This window comes from Mobula birostris, chromosome 19, assembly GCF_030028105.1.
Source record: "Mobula birostris isolate sMobBir1 chromosome 19, sMobBir1.hap1, whole genome shotgun sequence".
NCBI classification, from domain to species: domain Eukaryota; kingdom Metazoa; phylum Chordata; class Chondrichthyes; order Myliobatiformes; family Myliobatidae; genus Mobula; species Mobula birostris.
Genome location: NC_092388.1, coordinates 35,329,223 through 35,353,796, shown reverse-complemented (window position 1 = coordinate 35,353,796; position 24,574 = coordinate 35,329,223). Strand labels below are relative to the sequence as shown.

General features: G+C 40.1%; 1 protein-coding gene across 19 annotated transcripts in view; it reads left to right on the top strand.

The window, feature by feature from the left end:
• The window catches only part of fhod3b (formin homology 2 domain containing 3b), a 580,851-nt gene that overhangs the window by 402,517 nt on the left and 153,760 nt on the right, over positions 1-24,574 (top strand). For 10 of the 19 annotated variants that reach the window (XM_072283418.1, XM_072283416.1, XM_072283415.1 and 7 more), the window contains exons 8-11: positions 491-585; positions 7,925-8,068; positions 11,173-11,417; positions 12,600-12,692. In XM_072283418.1, the coding sequence (XP_072139519.1) occupies positions 491-585; positions 7,925-8,068; positions 11,173-11,417; positions 12,600-12,692 (577 nt within the window). The remainder of the gene's footprint in view (positions 1-490; positions 586-7,924; positions 8,069-11,172; positions 11,418-12,599; positions 12,693-24,574) is intronic. The other 9 variants (XM_072283417.1, XM_072283427.1, XM_072283431.1 and 6 more) reach the window with 2 other exon arrangements.

Sequence of the window (24,574 nt, the reverse complement as noted above, 5' to 3'; positions counted from 1 at the left end):
GTTTCACACTATTGTACTACTGATAACACCTTCCATCACTTTACGGATGATTGTGGCTGAACTTGTTGTGTAGTAATTAGCCCAACTAGATTTGTACTGCTGTATGTGTGCAAGGTATTCCTGGGCAGTTTTCCACATCATCAGAAAAATGCCAGTGTTGTAATTGTACAGGAATTGCTTGACTAGATATGTGGCATGTTCTCAGGAGCAGGTCTTCAGTATTGCACCTGGGATATTGTCTGATCTCAAAGCCTTAAATACTCACAGTGGTTTCCGGATATAAAACAGAATGAAAGAAACAGCTCTGGCATCTCAGGAGGAAGCCACTTGGCACTTCAAGCTGAATATGATGGCAAATGTTTCAACTTGGATTTTGCAGTTATGGAAGATACAGATGTTTTCTTAAAACTGCTTCCTGCTGTTAGCTGTTTAATTGTCTTGTGTGAAATTCTGAGGTCAGACATTAATTAGTGTTCTAACTTTTTTTTAGGTGCGAGGCCATGGTCAAATGTCATGGAAATACTGGATGAGAAGGATGGTATTGACACAGAACTTCTTGTTTACACAATGACTTTAATAAATAAGGTCAGTATGACATCCAGTTAAACTTGTGCCTGTCAGACTGTGTGAAGTTTCTGCCAACTGTTACGACTTGGTGCTCGGTTGAGTAGTTTCTAAATGGATGCTTTCTCAGTATTAGTTTCGTTTAGATGGCCATTTAATTGTCAGCATGTAGGGCATATCTTACAAAACAGCCTTTGGCCTGTTGTGAATTAGACAGATATTGGGTCTGCCATTATTCATTGTGTTTGTCATCACAATAGATATTGGTTAGTTCTGATGCTATTGAATCAGCAATTTGCCTCTGAGATCCATAACTGCAATTTTATAAGGATTAATGTAATTTAAGAGTTGCGGTTTAACATATTAATGCAATTGCCGTACACATTTCTCTATTTGCAGTAATGAGTTTAACATCATGATTTGTGACAGCCATTTACTCTTTCAATTTCCTGCTACCATTTTAATGAAGGGTTATTGTTAAAAACTGCTGTGTACTTTGCTTCACGGAAGCATGGCTCACCTGTGCCATTTCAGATGCAGTGCTGCAGCCCAATGGCTTCATCATTCACTGCAAAGATAGGTCAGTTGAGTCTTTTAAAGATAAAGAAAGTGGAGTATGCTTCATTATTAATTCAGCCTGGTACATCGACATGGTAGTTCTGTCCTAGTCCTGCTCACCCGACCTGGAATATCTTGTGGTCATGTCACTGATTCTATCTGTTAAGGGAGTTTTCACCGTAATTCTGGTTGCAGTGTACTTTCCATCTCTGGTCAAAGTCATGCAGGACTGAAGGAGCTGAGCACCATGATTAGCAGTCATAAAATAGCACACCATGATGCCTTCCCTATTATTGCAGGAGATTTCAACCAGGCCAGCTTGAAGTTTCTGAACAATTGCCACCAACATATCACTTGTGGGACTAGAGGAGCCAACACACTACAAGACAAAATGAATGGCTGTGATTGTTCACTCACAACTGAGCTCAATGCCTTTTATGCATGCTTTGAAAGGGAGAATAAAACAACACCTGCGTGAATCCATGCAGTATCTAGTGACCCTGTGACTTCCGTCTCGAGGCCTAATGTCAGAACATCTTTCATGAGGGAGAACCCTTGCAAGACATCGGGACCTAATAACGTACCTGGTAGGACGCAGAAGACCTGTGCAAAGCAATGGGCAGGAGTGCCTTCAATCTCTCACTGCTACAGTCTAAGGTTCCCACCTGTTTCAAAAGGGTGACAATAATACCAGTGCCCATGAAAAGCAGGGTGAACTGCCTCATTGACTATCACCCAGTTGCACTCACATCTACTGTGATGCAGTGCTTTGAGAGGTTGGTTATTGTCACAATCAACTCCTGCCGAAGCAATGACCTGGACCCACTGCAATTTGCCTATTGCTACAGTAGGTCTACAGCAGGTGCAATCTTACCAGCTCCCTACTCGGCCTTGGATCCCATGGACAGTAGCAGATGTGTATTGATTACAGCTAAGTGTTCGGCACCGTCATACACTCAGTACTAATCATCAGGCTCCAAAACCTAGGCTTCTACCTCCCTCTGAAATTGGATCCTTGACTTCCCATCAGAAGGCCATGGTCATTGCAAAAATAACTTCTCGCTGGCCATCAACACTAGTGCATCTCAAGGGTGTGTGCTTAGCCTACTGCTCTACTCTCTCTGCATCCATGACTGTGTGGCTAAGCACCACTCATATGTCATCTATAACTTTGCCAATGATACTATTGTTTGCAGAATGTCAGATGGTGAAGAAGAGGCGTATCGGAATGAGAGAGATCAGCTGTTTGACTGGTGTCTCATAATAACAACCTTGCACTCAATATCAGTAAGATGAAGGAATTGATTGTTGACTTCAGGAAGGGTAGGTCGAGGGAACACTCACCAGTCTTGTTCAAGAGATCTGCAGTAGAAAGGGTGAGCAGTTTCAAGTTCCTGGATGTCAACATCTCTGAAAACATTCTGGACCCAACGTATTAATGCAACTACAAAGAAGGCATAACAGCAGCTATATTTCATTAAGTGTTTGAGGAGACTAGCTATGTGACCAAAGACTTTAGCAAATTTCTACAACCGTACGGTGGAGAGCATTCTAGCTGGTTGCATCACCAACTGGTATGGAAGTGCCATCTCACAGGATTAGAAAAAGCTGCAGAATGTTGCAACCAAACCAGCTGCATCATGGGCACTAGCCTCCCCTGTATCGAAGATATCTTCAGATGACGATGCCTCAAAAAGGTAGCATCTGTCATGAAGGACTCCCATCACCCAGTAAATGCCCTCTTCTCATAGCTACGATCAAGGAATAGGTATAGGAGCCTGAAGATACATACTCAATGTTTTAGGAGAAGCGTCTTCCCCTCCACTATCAACTTTCTGATTGGATGATGAATCCATGTACACTACCTCACAATTTTCTTCTTTCTTTCTTAATTTGCTCTCTTTTTTCTCTGCTTATTTAATTTAATTATACATACAGTATGTATATGTGTATTTATATTTCTTATTGTAATTTAGTTTTCTGTATTATTTTGTATTGCAATATACTCCTGCCACAAACAACAAATTTCACAACATATGCCGGTAATATTAAAACTGATCCTGAAAAATTGTACCCTGAAAATGGAACACAAAATTCAACAAGGCAATTGATCATTGATAGGTGCGCCATCCAGTGGCAAGATGGTAACTTGAACAATTCTTCACAAAGCTTTGGGATGGAAGGAGGGGTATGTGGTGAGCAGGAGGTAGCAACAGTGTATGAGTTGGTGGCCAAAGAACTTCCAACAGAGGCACAAGAATAATCATCTGCTAGTGGGCAACTGGGTTAAAAGTTTCAGAGAAGCCAGAATGAATTATGAACAAAATATCACAAGCCGTCTGATAGCCAAGTAAAAATAACTGACAGCCCCTTGGTTCTAATATCTTTATCATTGTGCTTTAGTGAGTACTAATATTATGCAATACTTCACCAAATGGATAATGACATCTTAGAATGGTAACAAAATAAATTTTTTTGGGTTGAATCAGTGCCCTTTGGATCAAGTAGTTTGCTTTTATTAAACTCCGCAGTATTATTTTTAACTTTATACTTCCATTTGCATTTCATACTTTTATATTTTTCTCATCACATAATAGAAAGTGAGCCTCAGAGAAATCCCATCAATCCTATTCCCATATTGTTTTCCTATGGCCCAATCTCTTTCCTACCATCCTGATTTCCCTCTATCCAATTGTCATCTCAGGGAAACGATGCAGACGCTGTAGAGACTGCACACAATTTCAGGATTGAACCCAGATTCTGGCAGTTGTTGCTGAAATGTAACCAGTTGTTCAGTTCTTTCAGGAGAACTCACACCCTTCTTTACAGGACATCGTTGCAATGGAAAGTGTGAGCAGTTTCAAACTCCTCAAGTGCCCATCTTGCACAAGCTCTCATGGCCACAGAACGTGTCCTACATAATCAGGAAAGATCACCGGCACATCTGTGCTATACCCGTGTCCTTCTACAGATGCACAGTAGAGAACATCTGAACAATACAACACTGCAGCAGAGAAGAAGGCTGTACAACAGGTTGTCAAAACTGCCCAATGCATCACCAGCACCAGCCTACACACCATCAAAGACATATAACAGTTACTTCCCCAATTGGTAATGCTGATCAATACTTCAACCCACTAACCCTCCCCTCCCCTCCCCTGCCTCCATCACCATTACTTTATCATTTCCTGTCAGAGTCACCTTTTGTACAGATACTCCTGTGACTAGCATCACTTTATGGACATACAATCACATATAATACATATAATTTGTATGCAAGATATCTCAAGTATTTTTATTTATTGTGCTTTTTATTATTGTGTCCTTCATATTATTATGTCACATCGGATCCAAAGTAACAATTATTTTGTTCTCCTCTACACTTGTGTACTGGAAATGACATTAAACAATCTTGAATCTTGAATGGCCTTTACAAATAACCATAAATCCTGCTGAAAGCATTGAAGGTCTTTAATCAACACAATATTTGCAAGAAACGTTCTTGGATCCTTCTAGTCTTCACACCTGTGTCCACAGCACTTGAGCATCTGGCTGTAAGCATATCATTACAGTGCAAGATTGCATTGGGTCTCATTACTTGTCTAGTTAACACTGACCTATCAACCTATTCTGTGCTGCAGAGCTCCCTGCCACCAAAAGTATGATTGGTGTGGAGCCTGCCTGCTCTACCCCATGTCTAGCTCATTAAGGTATTCTGTTATAATACTAAACTGGCAAGCTTAAACCTTTTCTGTTTGCAAGTCTTTATTATATATAATTAAAAGTGCAGTCTATGTTTTATTCATACTGAAGTACACCATATGTCTGAGTGATCTAAATGTCAACAGTGAATTATTCTCCTTTATCAAGGCATCCTGTCTGGATCATTTGCCATTCATACTTTACTCTTGAAACAATTAGTGGTATCAAGGGGAAGCTGAGTGGGTGGGGGTGGAGGAAGTGGTGCTGATGGCTCACATGTGGAGGAGTTTGGTGGGTAGATATATCGAGTCATACTAGTACTGTGATGTATAAAAGCAGAACAGGTGAAGTGCTGTACGTTTGCCATTTTGATGAATAAGCATGTTTAATGAGTCGTAGAGCAATACAGCACAGAAACAGGTCTTTAACCTAACTGGTCCATGCCAACCTCTAGTCCCAATTGCCCACATTCGGCCATTACCTTTTAAGCCCCTCCCCTCAACATACCTATCCAAATGCCTCTTTAGTGTTGCAACTGTATCTGCCTCAACCACTTTTTCTGGTAGCTCGTTCCAAATATTCACTGCCCTTTGTGCAAAAAAAGTTGCCTATCAGATCTCTTTTAAATCTCTCCCCTTTTGTGTCTGCGGCCTCTAGTATTGGGCACACTAACCCTGAGAAAAATAGTGACCAACTTATCTATACCCCACATGATTTTATAAATTTATATAGAGATCACCCCTATGCTCAAGGGAATAAAGACCCAGTAAGGCCAATGTCTCCACTTAACTCAGGCCCTCTAGTCTAGGCCACAGCCTTGTAAATCTCTACTGCACCCTCTCCAGCTGGACAATTTCTTTCTTGTATCAGGTTGATCAAAACTGTACAAAATACCCCAAGTGTGATCACATCAGTGACTGCAAAATGAAGTCTCTGCTTCTAACTCCTATCCCTCATCACATCTTTGGAAAAACTCCAAAAGATTTGTCAGATGTCAGAATCAGAATCAGGTTTATTATCAACGGCACGTGACGTGAAATTTATTAACTTAGCAGCAGCAGTTCAATGCAATATATAATCTAGCAGGGAAGGGAAAAAATAATAATAAATAATATAAAAAATAAAAAATAAACAAGTAAATCAATTACGTATTTTGAACAGATTTTAAAAACGTGCAAAAACAGAAATACTGTATTTTTTTTTAAAGTGAGGTAGTGTCCAAAGATTCAATGTTCATTTAGGAATCGGATGGCAGAGGGGAAGAAGCTGTTCATGAATCGCTGAGTGTGTGCCTTCAGGCTTCTGTACCTCCTACCTGATGGTAGCAATGAGTAAAGGGCATGCCCTGGGTGCTGGAGGTCCTTAATAATGGATGCTCCCTAAAGATGTTCTGGGTACATTGTAGGCTAGAACCCAAGATAGAGCTGACTAGATTTACAACCTTCTGCAGCTTCTTTTGGTCCTGTGCAGTAGCCCCTCCATACCGGACAGTGATACAGCCTGTCAGAATGCTCTCCACGGTACAGTACAACTATAGAAGTTTTTGAGTGCATTTGTTGACATGCCAAATCTCTTCATACTCCTAATAAAGTATAGCCACTGTCGTGTGACATCCCACACAATGTCTATTCCTGCTCAGTCCTTGACTATCCAGGTGATGATAGATCTTGTTCCTCAGAATTCCTTCCTGTAACATCCCTGCAACTGAAATCCAGCTCACTGGCCAGTAGTTCCCTGCAGTGTCCTTGCTACCCTTCTTGAACAATGGAACATTAGTCACGTTCTAATCTTTTGGAACTTCACCAGTGGCTAACAACAAAGCAAATATCTATTTCTGGAAGGGTCTCCCCGATTTCTTCCTTGGCCTCCCATAAGTCCCAGGAGTTCACTTGGTCAAGCTTGAGGATTTGCCTGTCTTAATGGGCTTCAAGGCTACAAATACTTACTTCCTTGTAATATTCATATGATCCAAGACTCACTACTTACATTTGCTGGAGTAAGCACAGTGGAAAAATGGGTATTAAAAATTTTCGCCATCTCCTGTGGCTCCATACATACCATAGCCAACCCTGATGGTCTTTGAGGGGACCCAGTTCATTCTTAATATAACTGAAGAACCTCTTTCTTTCACCCTTCTGATCTTAAACTTTATATATTTGTCAAGGGAGGTACTTGTACCCAGCTGCCTAAGTTTCCTTTTCCCTTACCAGAGCCTCGATATTTCTCGCCCGCCAGGGTTCACTGAACTTGTTATGTCTATCTTTCACCCTAGCAGGAACATGCTGCCCCAGGATTCATGATATGACCCTTTTAAAAGCCTTCCAACTGCCAACAGTTCCTTTGCCTTGAAATAGTCACCTTGTTGACCCCAGTTAGATCCTGCCTAATGACTGTGCACCACTTCAAGACTTCAATCTGTGGACTGTTCTAACTACTTTAAAACTAATAGAATTGCAGTAATTGGACCCAAAATGCTCTCTAACTTCCACTTCGGTTACTTGGCCTGCCTTGCTCCCTAAGAAGAGATCTAGTATTGCTCTTTTCTGAATTGCTTGAGGGAACTGTCTATGATACAGCACACAAATTCCACCCCATCCAGGCTGTTTAAACTGTGGGTGGCCCTGTCAATACCATGAAAAGTGAAATCTCACAATTTTTGCAGATGTGTATATATGCATGCATATATAATTTTAAATCTGCTTCATTCCTTGAATTGAATTTTCTTTATTTTAAGTGTGCACACAAACACGTTGAGAATGTGGGGAATGGTGTCTTGTCAAATATCTGACAAGAAATAGTAGTTAACTGCAGTGTATGTACATTGAAATTTGGATTTGAATTTCTCAACTAATGTGTTTAAAATATGCATGAAATTTAAAGTAAACTGTTCAGTCTTTTTCATTGCAATGCCCACAGAAGTGACAACCTTTCATTGTCTAAATTTGGTTGAATCAGTGACTTCTGGCAAAGAAAGATGTTGGCAGTTTAGTTCTTTTTACAAGCAATTTTGCAGATGCATTTTTTAGTGTTTCTTTTAAATAACAGATTCTCTCCTTCCTAATGGAATGATTGTGTTCATGTGCTTTGTTGGAATTCCCAGACATTGGCAGGATTGCCTGATCAAGATTCCTTCTATGATGTAGTGGACTGTCTGGAAGAACAAGGGATGGAAGCTATTTCACAGAGACACTTGAACAAAAAAGGAACTGACTTGGACTTAGTGGAACAATTCAATATTTATGAGGTAATATTTCACACTCCCACATTAATGTGAACACGTTGACATTGTTTTTAAATTTTAAAAAAAGCTGATGAAGAGGAAAAGCTTTGCGCCTGTGTGTCATTATGAAAGGAAGCCTGAGGTATGGCCTATGCCAGCCTGTTACTCGTGGCTAAACCAGCAGAAACCTGCAGATGCTAAAACAAAGCACTTGCTTCAGAACAAAATTGGTGAATTGTAGAATGATTGAGCTGCAGTCTCCGTTAAGCAATTTAGTTGATTAGTCATCCTTATTTAAATGGAACAATTTACAGACCTTCCTGTTCTGGATGCCAACCGTCATCAAACAAGATACAGACAGACAGACCTTCCTGTTCAATGCTGATATGTTGGTAAATTTCATTATCCCAACTGGGAAATGCAACACTGGATAGGGATATTGTGTTTTCCACAAGGCCTAAATGCAGGCAGATCAGAGGCATGAAAATAAACAGTGCCAAAGATATGGGGGAAAAAAATTGTTATGCACTGGAATAACCCAGGTTGGCAACCACTCACCCGAGGAATCTTTCCTGAAGTATGAGCTTAAGAATGTCAAAATAAAAAGTAAAGAACCATAGTTGAAGGCAAGAAGCCAGAAATAGTTATAGCCTGGAGGTGCCACTCAACAGCAATCAAGTACAAGAATATTAGGTGGTTTCCTCACTTCCCTGGAAACTGATAGCTCAGAACCTTTATCTTTGTCACTTGGTGCTCTAATGTAATGCAACATGAAGTTACAGCAAGATTTTTGCAACTATGAAAGTGCATTTGGCATGTGGCTGATAGATATACACCCAGTGGCCACTTTATTCGGTACAGGAGTGGAACCCTGTGTGGTCTTCAGCTGCTGTAGCTCATCCATTTCACAGTTCACCATGCTGCACATTTTGAGATGCTCTTCTGCACACCACTGTTGTTACACATGGTTATTTGAGATACTGTCACCTTCTAGTCAGCTTGAACAAGTCTGGCCATTCTCCTCTGAACACTCTCATTAATGAGGTGTTTTTGCCCACAAACTGCTATTTAGTGAATGTTTTTCTTGTTTTTTTTGTGTCATTCTCTAACCTCTAGAGACTGTTGTGTGTGAAAATCCCAAAAGATCTGCAGTTTGAGATGCTCAAACCACTACATCTGGTACCAAGTATCATTCCTCAGTCAAAGTCACTTAGATCGCATTTTTTTTAGATTAGATTATGAGGACACTGAGTCCTCGTTTATTGTCATTTAGTGATGCATGCATTAAGAAATGATACAATGTTCTTCCAGAATGATATCACAGAAACACAAGACAGACCAAGACTAAAACTGACAAAACCCACATAATTATAACATATAGTTACAACAGTGCAAAGCAATACTGTAATTTGATGAAGAGCAGACCATGAGCACGGTGGAAAAAAAAGTCTCAAAGTCCCGATAGCCCTAACATCTCACGCAGCCGGTAGAAGGAAGAGAAACTCTCCCTGCCATGAACCTCCAGCGCCACAAACTTGCTGATGCAGCACCCTGGAAGCACCCGACCACGGCTGACTCTGAGTCCATCCGAAAACTCCGAGCCTCCGACACCGAGCACCATCTCTGCGGAGCGGTTCGTCCCTGGCCCCGGCCACCAGGCAACAGGCAAATCCGAGGACTTGGGGCTTTCCCTTCCGGAGATTCTGGATCACATAGTAGCAGTGGCAGCAAAGTTTCAGAAGTTTCACCAGATGTTCCTCTGTGCTCTCACATCTGCCTCCATCAAATCGTGACAGATCCTACTTGACAGACAGCAGATATTCATTCCGGAGCGGCCGCTGCGCGCTGTGTCGTGCCGCCATCATTTCTTCCTAGTTTGGACGTTTGGTCTGAACAATGACTGAACCTCTTGACCATGTCATCGTGCTTTTATGCATTGAGCTGCTGCCAGATGATTGGCTGATTAGATATTAGCATTACTGATCCAGTTTACCTAATAAAGCAGCCATTGAAGTGCAAGTTATCCTAAAGACTTTAATCGTTCTATCAACAAGGAAGATGACAGGTGATGTTTGCAGCTAACCTTACGGAGGAGTTATGAAGCAAACGTATCTTCTTGTCACAAAGTAAACCAGGATAGGAAAACGAAGAGAATATAATTTCAATTGAAAGTGGGGAAAAATTAATTTAAAAAAAATACAGATTCTAGAAATGCACAGTAGTTTAGTTGACATTCTTTTTAAAGAAAGAAAAATTGGGTTGTGGTGAAAAGGGTTTTCATTCATTTTTGTTTTCTTTACCTCTGCCAATCACTTGTTATGCATTTGAATTACTTTCCCTTTTTAAACATGACAGTTATTGTTTAATTGATGTGTTTTTGTGTTTAATAGTAAAACGATGTTCCAGAATCAGATGTAGTTCCAAAGTTCAAAAAGATTTGAACAATCCCACTTACCTATGGCTCAGCCTGCTTTATTCCAGGGTAAATAAGCCCAGCCTATCCCATCTCTCCCCATTCCTAGGATCCTAGTGGCAGTAAAATGCAAACTGTATTTGTCTGGCAATTGTAACATCAGTCACCCAAAAAAAAAGATATACAGTGCCTATAAAAAGTATTCACCCCCCCCCCCTCCACCCCCGGAAGTTTTCATGTTTGATTGTTTTACAATATTGAATCACAGTGGATTTAATTTGACTTTTTTTTTCACACTGATCAACAGAAAAAGACATTTTCGTGTCAAAAGCTGATCCATTTCATCATGGCTAATCTATTTTTCCTCTCAACCCCAACCTTCTGTCACGGCTGACAGGATGGCACAATGGCAGGTTTGGAGGGGAATCAACTCATTCACAACCAGTCCCATACCAACATTAATCCTTGTTGCTCTCTGAAGTGCCCTAGTAAGTTAGGGTGATGTAGCAAAGTGGGAGTAGTTTGGCCACACCTTGTTCAAAGGCTGGGAAGGCAACTTTCAGGTGCTACTACCAATCGCTTCCGGAATTTGAGGTGACGAGTAATTATCAGTTTAAAAAAAAAAAATAATGAAATTTTTACAAGCACATAAAATGAATGCAAATACAGTATTTGCAATCTAACATAACCATTTTTCTGAATGGATGTATTGCAGTTGAGCCTGAAACATGAAGATGGAGATGATGATGTTAGTATGAATGGTCGGAAAGATAGGCGAAGGTCAAGCCTTGGTTCGAGTGAACGGCGTGGCTTAGAACGACGGAGAAGTCGGAGGCATTCTATCCAGAATATCAAAAGTTCATTGTCTGCCCCTGCCAGTCCAAGCAGTCCATTGCCTGGACATTTAAGTCCACACTTCATGTCATCCAGTGGTCAGAGACTTGAAGAACTCAATGAAAAGTAAGTTTTCTTCAAAAACTAAAGTGTTGAAACTTCATTGAGGTGTGCCTTTGTGACTCTGGGTTTAATCGTGTAGTGGTCTTTGCAGTATGCTTTCCTGCAACATTAATTCTCATTTATATTATTGAGCAATGGGTTTCACCTTGTTATTATTTACTGTATTACAGGTAACTTAGGGTAAACCGGTTTATTTTTAGTGAGTTTTGAGAAAAGCATTCAGCAGCTAATAAATGATACTGTAGAAGATCACAGACCTATTCTGTTGCCGAATTTGCATGAATTCTATCCAGTTTAATTATTCTCTTCTGTTGAATGGTGCTGAGGAATCTGCTTCACAAGAAAAAGCACAACTTAAAATATCATCCATTCAAAAAGCCTGGGAATTTTACCGATTATGAAATGTGATATGATGTGCAAGGTGCTGAAATAGACTAATGGATTTGCTTGCATTAATCTGGAGTGAATGCAAATAGTTTGCTTTGGGCAACTGGAAAATGTTCATTCATGGAAGAAATTGTTGAAGCTGTGAATGAAGTCTTGAACAATGTCATCTCTTTGATTTGACTTCTGGAAAGGAAAACATAGAAGTTATGTCTAGGCAGGGGTTCCCAATCTGGGGAATACAGATCCTTTGGTTAATGGCAGGGGTTCATGGCATAAAAAAGGTTGGGAATCACTGACTTAGGGTAATTTTTCTGATTTCCACTAACCATAATGGTGATGAAGATCACCATTACGGAAACAGTAGATTAAACTGCAAAATGTTTTGGATAGCCACAACCATCTTTTAACAATGTGAAGTTTTTCTATTTAGGCTGATATGATAATGGCTAATGAGATCATGTGGCTGTCAAAATGAAGCCTCTCATTTCACTCAGATATCATTTTAAAAGTGGCTAGATCATGACCATGCTCAGTATTGAAAATACTTGGATTACATCTGCATCCATTTCTCCTTGCTCCACACAGGGGACTGAATGGAAAGTCATGTCCGTTATGTTTCATAATCTTTAACACCTTAAAGTTCTGTGGTTACAGTTCAGAAGGAATTTAGTTGTATTCTGTAGGAAATACTTGCTAAATTCTGACAACCCAAATGCAAAACCCAACCCTTGGTATCATGTTAATGTCTGATTTCATCTCTCTTACTCTTGTTTCTAACATCATTGCCACTGCGTGCAGCAGCGATGTAGTTCAGCACAACATGACCAGCCAGCCCAATGAAGCAAGCCAGTCTGATGATGTATTTGAAGCCACTCACACACCGTTTAATGAGTGAGTACAGGAGCTGCATACAATTGCATGGTTGCAGCTGGGTCACTCTTCTGCTCGTTGTGCTTCACCTGCTTTGGGGATGGCAGGCTGACGTGAAGAGCTTTCATTTCTGAGCATGCTGTGAACAAAATACCTTGGTACATTTTCTCCACTTTCGTCTGAATTTTTATGGATTATAATGAAGGCAGGTCTCGCAGAAACACACGTGTACTGTGATTTTTTTTTCTGCAGTTTACTATTTCCATAACATGTCAGGTGCTTTTATTAATAGTGCATCTCTCTGCAACCTGTGGTTGATGCTGCAAATGGCTCACTTTCAAACAGGTCCAATTAAATATCTCACTGATCAAAGATGTACCTTTACTGGGACTTTCCATGTTTGTTCTCTTTCCTATAGCACTTCATTTGGCCTTTGCCTATCTACTCTTATTTGTATTGTCCCTTCCTCCATATACCTTCCACTTTATGTACTCTTTATTAATTCCCTCCACTTTATAACCTTTCCTTCTGTCTACTCCTTTGGTGAAATGATGTGTAAATGTGCTCACTAATGCATTCAAGTAGCAATGGGAGTATACTTTGGACTTTCCTCCAAATGCTTTAAGGCCGCATGAATGGCGGGAAGCATCTTCTGTTCAAATGTATTTTCTTTCCCCTGCCCGCAGTGCAGAAGATAGCTTCTAATTCCCTGTCCTTCTCCCTTTCCACTTTATGCTGTTGTGTGTGGGGTCTTGACTTGTTTCTGCTATGATATGAATTAAAAAGTAAACAAAAGAGGAAAAAAGACATTTGTGAAGAGTGACAGCTAGGCAGCATAATTCAATAAAACAGGCATCTGAATCCTTTTGCCATATAAATAGGTTTGGACTATTGCTTTTTCAACAGCTGTTTAAGGATGCAATTAATGTCTTTTGCCTTTGGAAGTTTTACTGATCTTGAACCACTCCTGAACTCTGGTGAGCAATTGGTCTTTGAAGGAAGAATAAATGTTATTGGCCTCAGGATGAAAGCTGGGGGTTGGTTGACTACCTACCGTTTCAAGCACAGTTTGCTGCTGAGGAACTGGTAAAGTGATACTTCCTGGCTTCATCTAGGTGAAGGTTGCTTTTAAAGGCCTATGCCTTCCCTGACCAAGGCATATTTGATCCCATTACTGAATGATGGAAGTGGATGAGAGACCAATAATTCATTTTGCATTGAACAAATGTTTGGAATGTGCAAGGAACAGGAATTCTGCAGATGCTGGAAGTTAAAGCAACACACATCAAAGTTGCTGGTGAACGCAGCAGGCCAGGCAGCATCTCTAGGAAGAGGTACCGTCGACGTTTCAGGCCGAGACCCTTCGTCAGGACTAACTGAAGGAAGAGTGAGTAAGAGATCTCTTCCTTCAGTTAGTCCTGACGAAGGGTCTCGGCCTGAAACGTCGACTGTACCTCTTCCTAGAGATGCTGCCTGGCCTGCTGCATTCACCAGCAACTTTGATGTGTGTTGCTGGAATGTGCAAGGTTAGATTTTGATTTGTAACTTTCAGCTTTGCAGGATGATAAATGGATCCTGTAAGAAACACTATCCTAAATATGCATTTATTTGAAGAAGTGTGAGGAGCTCACACTAAAATCTTCAGTGTCATGGATTACATTATGGAGGAAGTCTCCGTGATTCAATTATGTGAAGTGTCTGGAAAGAATAGAAGTCCCCTTTTAAAAGTTGCTTGCATGGTGTAGAAATGTAAAATAAATCGTAATAAGCAGAAAGTTTTAAATCTTGAAAATGGATCAAACGGTTTGCTTGGTTGAAATGGTCTCTTTCCAGTGAAATGCTTTTGATCCAAATATTAACAACCTCAGTTCATTGATTGCTCGTATTGGTGGTTATTAGCCTTTTGCTCCTTTGCGATAGTATTTACTTGGTACATTACAGGACCACTGAGAGGAGTTCAACACTTTATCACTTTAATAACGGTTTGCTTTGGTGTTTATTTTACTAATTTAAAAAAAAACACCAAAAGATTGAGGTTAAATTCCACCTGCAGAATTGTCCATTTGTGTACATTGCATTAGACAATAAATTCAATCTGAAACAATAGTGCAACTCATAGAGCTGCTGCTTCCCCATGCCAGAGACCTTGGCTTAGTCCTGAGCTTTGGTTGATGTCAGCAAGACGAAGGAATTGGTTGTTGACTTCAGAAAGAGTAGCAGACCGCACGACCCAATTTACATTGGTGGTGCGCAAGTGGAACAGGTCAAAAGCTTTAGGTTCCTCAGGGTCAATATCACAAATGACCTGACTTGGTCCAACCAAGCAGAGTTCACTGCCAAGAAGGCCCACCAGCGCCTTTACTTCTTGAGAAAACTAAAGAAATTTGGCCTGTCCCCTAAAACCCTCACTAATTTTTATAGATGCACCGTAGAAAGCATTCTTCTAGGGTGCATCACAACCTGGTATGGAAGTTGTCCTGTCCTAGACCGAAAGAAGCTGCAGAAGATCGTGAACACGGTGCAGCACATCACACAACCAATCTTCTGTCCGTGGTCTCACTTTACACCGCACGCTGTTGGAGCAGTGCTGCCGGGATAATCAAGGACACGACCCACCCAGCCAACACACTTTTCGTCCCTCTTCCCTCCGGGAGAAGGCTCAGGAGCTTGAAGACTCATACAGCCAGATTTGGGAACAGCTTCTTTCCAACTGTGATAAGACTGCTGAACGGATCCTGACCCGGATCTGGGCCATACCCTCCAAATATCCGGACCTGCCTCTCAGTTATTTTGCACTACCTTACTTTCCATTTTTCTATTCTCTTTTATGATTTTTAATTTAAATTTTTAATATTTACTAATTTTTACCATTTTTAATATTTAATATTTGTAATCCAGGGAGTGGGAAGCGCAGAATCAAATATCGCTGTGATGATTGTATGTTCTAGTACCAATTGTTTGGCGACAAGAAAGCATGAAGTATATGTGTCTGTGCGAAAACTACACATTTGCTCTGGGTGGCTACACTTGCTTCCCACATGCCAAGGTATCAGTATTGGTAGATTGACTGGCCACTGTAAATTGTCCCTAATATATTGGTGAGTGGCAGAATCTGAAGAGAGGTGTTGTTGAAAACGTGGTGAGAGTAATATATATGGGATAAATGTAGGATTTGCATAATTGGATGGTTTGATGGTCAGTATGGACTCAGGCTGAAAGGCTTATTGTAGTGCTGTATGACTCTGATTCTTTGATGCAGTTCAATTATTCAAACTGTTATTCCCATCCTCCTGATCACCCCAGATATCTGCCAGCAGATTGGAAACAGCTGGTACTGGAGTCTGCCGGGGGAACTCTCCGTATTGAGCAGCATCTGTGGGGAGGAAAGAAATTGTTCCTTTTCAACTCAAAACCGTGCGGGTTATTTGTTGTTCCACCACTAGGTGTTTAGCAGTGTAATTTTTGCGAAGCTTTAATCCTCTGGTCAACCTGCTTTACAGTGACAGATTCAAATTATACAATAAAGATTGATTCTGATTTTAATATTGCAGGTTAAAAATCATGATGCTTGATGAAGTTGCATTGTTTTTGGGAGTATCTGACTTATATCCAGTATGTTTTTCCAGCAGTTACATCATGAGCAGCTTTCCGGGAAGCTACAAGCAATTACTAATTTGCTGCAAAATATTCCATTATCTGCTGAAATTTGGTTGGCAGTACAGGGTAGGACGGAGAATGCTGAAGAGAATAAAAATTAAATATTGTAACCTGATGAAATCTTTCCACTGATCTTAGACAGTTTAATCTTTCCATTAACCTGACCAGTTTACTCCAAATTAGGATATGTACTATGACAAGTTCTTTATTACCCCACCAAATGGAAAACTATAAGGATGTGAGAGAGAACATCAAACATAGCTTATATTTTCTTTAGGCAGGTTTACATTAAAACAAATGTAAGGAACAGTTACTTCAGCTGCCCATCTCACATGTCTATTTTCTGAAACCTATTGAAAGAAAATGGGTTGAGTCCCTTTGTTGCAATTACAAATTGGTTTTTCTAGTGCCCCAATGCTTCCCTTGAAGGGTGTAGAGTTCTTGCACAGAGCAGTCATGGAAAGCAAGAGAGGATTAGCCTTATTATTGGGTCTGATAAGGGGTTATCAAACTGAAGCTTGCCTTGAGAGTTTGCAGTGATATTTTTTATCCTTCTCTTGTTCCATTGGATTAAAGAACACAAGTGGCTTGGAAAGGCAGAAATAACCAAGCAGCCTGAATGGATGAACCCATTCTTGATTTGGAATGCACAATAGATCCCTCAAACCTCTTGGTTAAAGTTCTTCATGGCTAAACAACCAGTAGTCACTTCCTGCTGGGACTTGTAAAAATTGATTTCCATCCTGGAATTTCAGCTGTGCTAGTTCCAACTTGACTCCAGATACGGGATGGCTTATTTCAGAAATCACAATTTCAGCTACTTTGATCATGAAGCCAAGGCCAAGTGAATCCCACAGCAGCCATAAAGCATTGACACAAATTTTATTTGTTTCACCTCATAACAGCAGCTTGCAATGATATGTTGTAGAGCGTGGACTCAATGTAATGTATACTTGCAAACTCTATTATAAATGTGTCAGACTCGAAAAAAACATCTCGGCCACAACTCAGAGCGGTCAAGCACCATCTTCGCACCAATTGTGGATGGTAAAGAGCATTAACACTTTCTGGTGACCTGCAATCATGGTGTCTACTGGACTGTGTGGGATAGATTGTTTTAAATGCTCAGCACTGTCAGAAATTTGTTGTATGATGCTGAGCTTGTATTAAAACGTGAAAATTGGATATCTTGACTTTTCTGTCTTTCCTGTTATCTAGGCTATAGTAATGATTGTAAATTTAGGTTTCAGTTCTTTTTAACCAGTCACTGGAATTCAACACCTGTCATTTCCTTTCTGCTGTCAGCTGAATATTGGCATGGACGATGATTTGGGGAGAGGATTAGAGGATCAGCTGGAACTAAAATTATAGAATCATATGATGCTGCTGAGAAAGGATCAATGAGACATTTTCCCCAACTATTCTCAACTGTGTATTGCACATTCTTAATCAGAACATTTGAAGGGAGAATGTGATTTGTGAAGTCACCGAGCTGCAATAACATGGGTAGACTTGTAGTTCAGTATTTGAACTTCAGTGAGTTAAAGATGTAACATTGTTATGTTTTCAGTAATCTAGCAGGCAGTTCTTCATTAGCACTTGCTTCATGAAGAGGATTTTTAATGTATCTGGAACTTAACTAATATCTTGAGCTTTTTTCATTGTTTAAGGAGAACAAAGTATTTGATATTAATTGATCAATATAAGACATAATCGAGATAAAATCAATAATATGAATGCTAACAAAATATATTGTACTAATTATTGAAATAGTGTTATATAACTGAACTCAGAATTAACAGGTGAGTTTTTAATTAAAGCACCAAAAATCAATTCTGATGTTGCCAATCATTGATTAATGAAGAACAGAATTAGGCTTTAATTTCATCAATTTTCCCAACAACTTTCAATTCCTTAGCCCAGACCACCTCATTTTCACTATGAATGTCCAGTCCGTAAAGACTTCTACCCCCTATCAAGAAGGCCTTAAACCTCTCGATTCTTTTTCTCAACAAAAGATCCAAACAGTTTCTCTCCACCACCACCCTGCTCCATCTGGCAGAAGAGGCTCTCAACATCAACAGTTTCTCTTTTGGCTCCTCCTATTTTCTCCAAACTCGAGGGGAAGCCAAGGTGCACCCGCATGGGTTGCAGCTATGCTTGCCATTTTGTTGGCTATGTAGAACAATCCATGTTCCAAGCTTTTCCTGATAATGCTCCCCAACACTTTTTGTGCTACAATCATGATTGCATTGGCCCTGCTTCATCCACCCATGTTGAGCTTGTAAATTTCATCAACTTTGCCTCTGACTTCCACCCTGTCCTTAAATTCACTTGGTCCATTCCTGACACCTCGCTCCCCGTTCTCAATCTCTCTGTCTTCCCCTTTGGAAATAAGCTGTCTACTGACATCTTTGATGAGTCAAGCGATTCCCATGGATATCTTGATTATACGTTTTACCACCCTGTCTCTTGTTTAAATGCTATTCCCTTTTATAAGTTCCTTCATCACCACCACATCTGTTTCCAGGATGAGCCTTTTTTCCCCTAAAGATATCAGAAATGTCCTTCTTCAAAGAATGGGGTATCTCTTCCTCCACCACTGACACTGCTCTCACCTGCATCTCTGCCATTTCCCAGACATCCGCAGTGACCCTATCTTCCCACCGGTTAACAGGGAAAGAGCGTCTCTTGTCCTCATCTAGCACCCCATAAGCCTCCGCATTCAACGTATTCTCTGCAGCTTCTGCCATCTCAACAGGATCCTACTGTCAAACACGTCTTTACTTCCACCCACTTTTTGCTTTCTGCTCATCCCCACTTCCTACTAATCTCGCTCCTGGTACGTATCCCTGCAAGCAAGAGAAACTTGCCCATTCACCTCCTTCCTCACCTTCATTCAGGGCCCCAAACAGTCCTTCCAGATGAGACAACATTTCACCTGTGAATCAGTTGTGGTTATCTAATGTATCCAGTGCTCTCGATGCAGCCTCCTCTCCATTGGTGAGATTTGACGTAAATTAGGGGATTGCTTTGTCAAGCACTTCTACTCCATCTGCTAAAAGCAGAATTTCCCAATGGCCAATCGTTTTAATTCATATCCCCAAAACCTGTTCTGAAATGTCAGTCTTCTGCCATTCTCAGGGTGGAGGAGCAACACTTCGTATTCCATCTAGGTAGCCTCTAAACTGACGGCATTAACATCAAATAATCTTTCCGGTACTTTTCTCTTTTTCTTTCTTTCCCCACCCCCTCTTCTTTTCCCCACTGTGGCCTCTTACCTCTTTTCTTTACCTGCCTATCACCTCCCCCTGGTGCCCTTCCTCTTTCTTTTTCTCCCATGGTCCCCTCTCCTCTTCAATCAGATTTCTTATTATCCAGCCCTTTGCCTTTCCCTCCTGGCTTCACCTGACACCTTCTAGTTTGACCTCCTTCCTCTCCCCTCACCTTTTTATTCTGGCGTCTTCCCCCTTCCTTTCCAATCCTGATGAAGTTCCTTGGCCCAAAACTCTTGACTGTTTATCCATTTTCATAGATGCTGCCTGACCTGTTGAGTTCCTCCAGCATTTTTGTGTGTGTTACTCTGGATTTCCTGCATCTGCAGAATCTCTTCTGTCTATATTCAATTATTCAATTTAAGAAAAGTTGACAGAATTTGAAGTGAATCAATTTTAACGTCTGATAGAGCTAAAATTAAGAATACACTAAAAAAGACAGTGTAATATTATCCCAAGGGCAGCAATTATGTTTGATTCACATATATATAGCAACTTCCCAAATTATTTGGAAACTCTATATGGTGTGGTTAATTAGCATTCATCGTCTGTATTCTTGGGGCTTAATTATTACTAATCTTTAAAACAATATCCATGAAATGTGAGGGGAAATGGCCATTATGAAGAGAAAGATGTGCTTTTATCCTTGTTTACATATAACTGTTAAGTGTATGAAGATAGCGCAGTAGTTAAGTTACCAGACCAGAGAAAGCTACTGGATTGTCATAAAACCCCATCTCGTTCACTAATGTCATCGGGGAGAACACCAAACTGACCTAACTGTGACTCCAGATCTATCAGTGTGTTAGATTTTTTTTTGATTACTCTCTGAGCAAGCTACTTATTCAAAGGCATGACCAAGAAGTGCCCGTCTCTCTGACAATGCCCAAAGGTAAGTAATATTTTTAAAATCCTTAATGACAGAAGTTAAAGCAGCCCAAACAAAATTTTGAAATGTAAATCATGAATTATCAAAGGAATCTAGTAGAAATTTATGGTCATCATATTGTGAGGAATGGTTGGGGCTATAGAATTAACAACACAAGAGCCCAAGCTTTTCCTGCATCAGAATGGTCATCTCCACTCACGTTTCCAGACCCTCACTCACTGAAATCCCCTGACAATAAAGGCCTGCTTCCAGTTTTATGCCTTAGTAAGTTATAAAGGCTTTGAAGTTTATCTTGTTGTTGTGTGAATTCACAAGCATTTAGCAGCAATAAAAATATTTTAAAATATAGTACCAGACATAATCTAGTACAGAAATCATCATTTAAAAAATATTATTCTCTATGGATTTTCATTTTCTTTGGAGGAACTGTAGGCTAACAGGCAACTGGAACAACTGTATTTTAAGATGATAGAACTTTTCATCTTGCTGGGCTCTGTAACATTCCCTCCTATCTCAGGTTTGGAGAGAGTGGAAGGATAGGAAGGAGGGATGGTTTACCTGGCATAGATCAGGCTTCAACTGGCCATTTTTCTTTCTATATTATTAATTAATTAACACAGAATGTTATCCTCCTAATATTATGATACAATTTTTCTTCACTGCTCCATGGATACTTTGGTCTACACTTTGCAACACCCCATGCAGAACTACTGGCATCTACTAATACAAAATGCAGTAAGCTGGGGACTCTTGAGCCAATGTAAGAATCCCAAATCCGGTGGTTGCATTCCAATCCCATTTCTCATCTGATGAATTCAGTATTGCTTCCAACTTAAGCAGGAGCTTTAAGAAATTTCCTCACACTTCCATTAGAGAATCTCAGCACTGCATCAAATTTGTGCTAGATTAGGTCTGATACTAAATTTAAAAATATTTTTCTTTGCTGCTAAATGCTTGTGAGTTATATGTATATTGGCATTTAATGCATGGCAATGAAACATGTCCAAGTGCTTTTCAATCCAATGTGTAATATTTGTAATGTGTAATATTTTAGAAGTCTTAATATCCGCAAAGTTTAAATTGCACGGAAGTATCTCCAGAAAGGAATTGGGAAATGAGAAATGAATGATGGCATGTTTACTTAGTAGTGGAGTTTGGAAACTACAGGGAAACTTATTTGTGTATCTGTTGGGGCAAATAATGTTTCAATCCATTGAAATAACTATGCTTTAAAATAAGAAACAGGCTGTTTGATGGAGGTGCACATAAATTATTTTTAACTTAGAGTTTCTCTGCTCAAATATTATTGGAGTTCAATTTTCCAGCACTTCCAAATACACTTCTGTGGCCTAATGGATAAATTAACTACACTTTGGTTTGCATAGGTTTCTGGCACAGACCTGGTCAAAGTAAGATTTAGTTTTTCCATTTTGATCACAACATGTTCCAGAGACAAGTTCAGACTGTTGACTCCTTTGTTCTTCTTTGACTTCTGTAAAATTCACTCCTTTGGTTGTGCAGGGAATATGATAGAAAATAGTTCAGAGAATGGAAAATAGAATAGGAACTTAACTGCAAAATCCTTCACAGTTACTTCAAAGAGTATTCCTAATCTATTTCGTCACATTTTCTGATCAGCATTGCTAGAAATAACTGTCTCTGTTGTTTACTTGTGTGGACTTCTCAGTTAAAAAGCATCTATTCGCTCAAATCTGAACTGATAACAGCCTTAATTTGTTCCACTTAAAATGTAAATAAAACCTTGCATAAACTTTAAATACCTTTTGCAAAATTGCCTGTCCCTTCCCTCCCCACCTTCTACTGCCTTTTTGATTCCCCAGCCTCTCTTCCTAGATTACTCCAATACGAATTAAAGGCTTATTTTGTGAACCACATTTAATTCAAAGGCTTCCAGACTTCTGAAATCTTTAAAGGGATCAATTTCAGCAACATCAGCTCCACCTCCATTCCAGATCATCTCATTATACAGGGCCTTTTATTCAATTCAGAGATTCCTACTGTTCAGGTCCCCTTCGTTCAATTCAGAGATTTTCACTATTCAGGTCCTTTAGTTCTGATGCAGAAACTCTTATTAATCAGGTCACATGACTCCACTTTTCAATTAGCAAGGTCACTTTAATTTCAATACAGAAATTTCCATTATTCATATTTCTTGGCTCAATTTCCTTTCTGTAATGCATGTACTACAGAGAAATAAATCACTATCTTTATCTTTAATCAGCATCTTGATTTTTGGGATTAAGGATGTCAGGCTGTCCATTCATACATGACCATCTATGTCTATTTCTGTATAATCTTTCCTGTTCTATAAGCAGAACTCATAAATCTCATGGAGTCACAGAGAGATGCACTTTGGAAACAGGCCATTCAACCCACCGAGTCCATGCTAACCATTGAGTGCCCCATTTCAGATTCAGATTTATACTTATACTTTATTGTCGCCAAACAATTGATACTAGAGCGTACAATCATCACAGCGATATTTGATTCTGCTGTTCGTGCTCCCTGGAGTACAAATCGATAGTAAATATTAAAATTTAAATTATAAATCATAAATAGAAAATAGAAAAGGGAAAGTAAGGTTGTGAAAAAAAAACGAGAGGCAGGTCCGGATATTTGGAGGGTATGGCCCAGATCTGGGTCAGGTTCTGTTCAGCAGTCTTATCACAGTTGGAAAGAAGCTGTTCCCAAATCTGACCATACGAGTCTTCAAGCTCCTGAGCCTTCTCCTGGAGGGAAGAGGGACGAAAAGTGTGTCGGCTGGGTGGGTCGTGTCTTTGATTATCCTGGCAGCACTGCTCTGACAGCGTGCGGTGTAAAGTGAGATTTAGATTTATTTATTACATGTACATTGAATACCTGCAAGCAAGTGAATTTCAGGGTGGTATATGATGACATATGCACACTTCGATAATAAATTTACTTTGAGCTTTGGAGCATACAGTAAAATGCATCATTGGCATTAACAACCAACCTATCTGAGGATATACTGTTCCCACATATCCTGGTCCCAACAGCTCATACCCACAGTGTTCAGCAGAACAACACAGGCACCAAAAAACTACAGTAAAGCAAGCCCACTTCTCACCCTCTCACCAGTCCACTCAGAAATACAGGCCGCCTTAGCCCCAAACTCTCAGACTTGCAACATTGGGCCTCCAACCTCCAGTCCCTTTAGGGTTAGTCCATTTATTCTAACCCTCTGTTAATCCATTTTTTAAAAAATCACTCTTATTCTCTTTAGCTGGTCCTGGATTCTACCACCCACTGACACAATGGGCACTGTCGAGGCAAATTTCGGTGGCCAATTAATCTATGAACTCACACATCTTTGGTATTTAAGAGGAAACTAGAGCAGCTGAAGGAAGCCTACATGTGCAAATACCAAACAGACAGCATCCAAGGTTAGAATGAACCCAAGTCTCTGGTGCCACAAGACACACTCTGCTGGATGCTCCATTGTGTTGGTCTAAAGTGCTACTGTAAATAATGCTATCAAATTTACTTTGGTTCAAAGGCATCATTTAAAGAATTGTTCTCCTCACTTTCCAGAAACCAAAATATAGAGTTTATAAATATTTGAAAAAGAACTTTTATCAGTAGATTTATTAGAATCTTATTGAAACAAAAGAGCTTGTTCAAACCTCATCATAATGTTTAGTTTACTTTTCAAAATCTGATTTAACAGTCATTATGCAGTTGACATAAATTGGATAAATATGGATTGGTCCCATTGCATTGGCAGCAATGCTTTGGAATTTGGGTCTTCTGACAATGTGACAAAATTCAATGCGATAAACTTCCGGTAATGCCCCCCCATCCTCCCTCCTTCACCATTTCCCATCCCCTTTTTCCTCTCTCAGTTTATGTCCTTGTCTGCCCATTGTCTTCCTAAGATACTCCTCCCCCCTTCTCTTTCTTCGGTGGCCTTCTGTCTTTTTCACCAACAAACTTCCCAGCTCTTTACTTCATCCCTCCCCCTCCAGGTTACACCTATCACCTGTGTTTATCTGTCCACTCCCCCACTTTTCAAATTTACTCATCGGCTTTTTCTCCAGCCC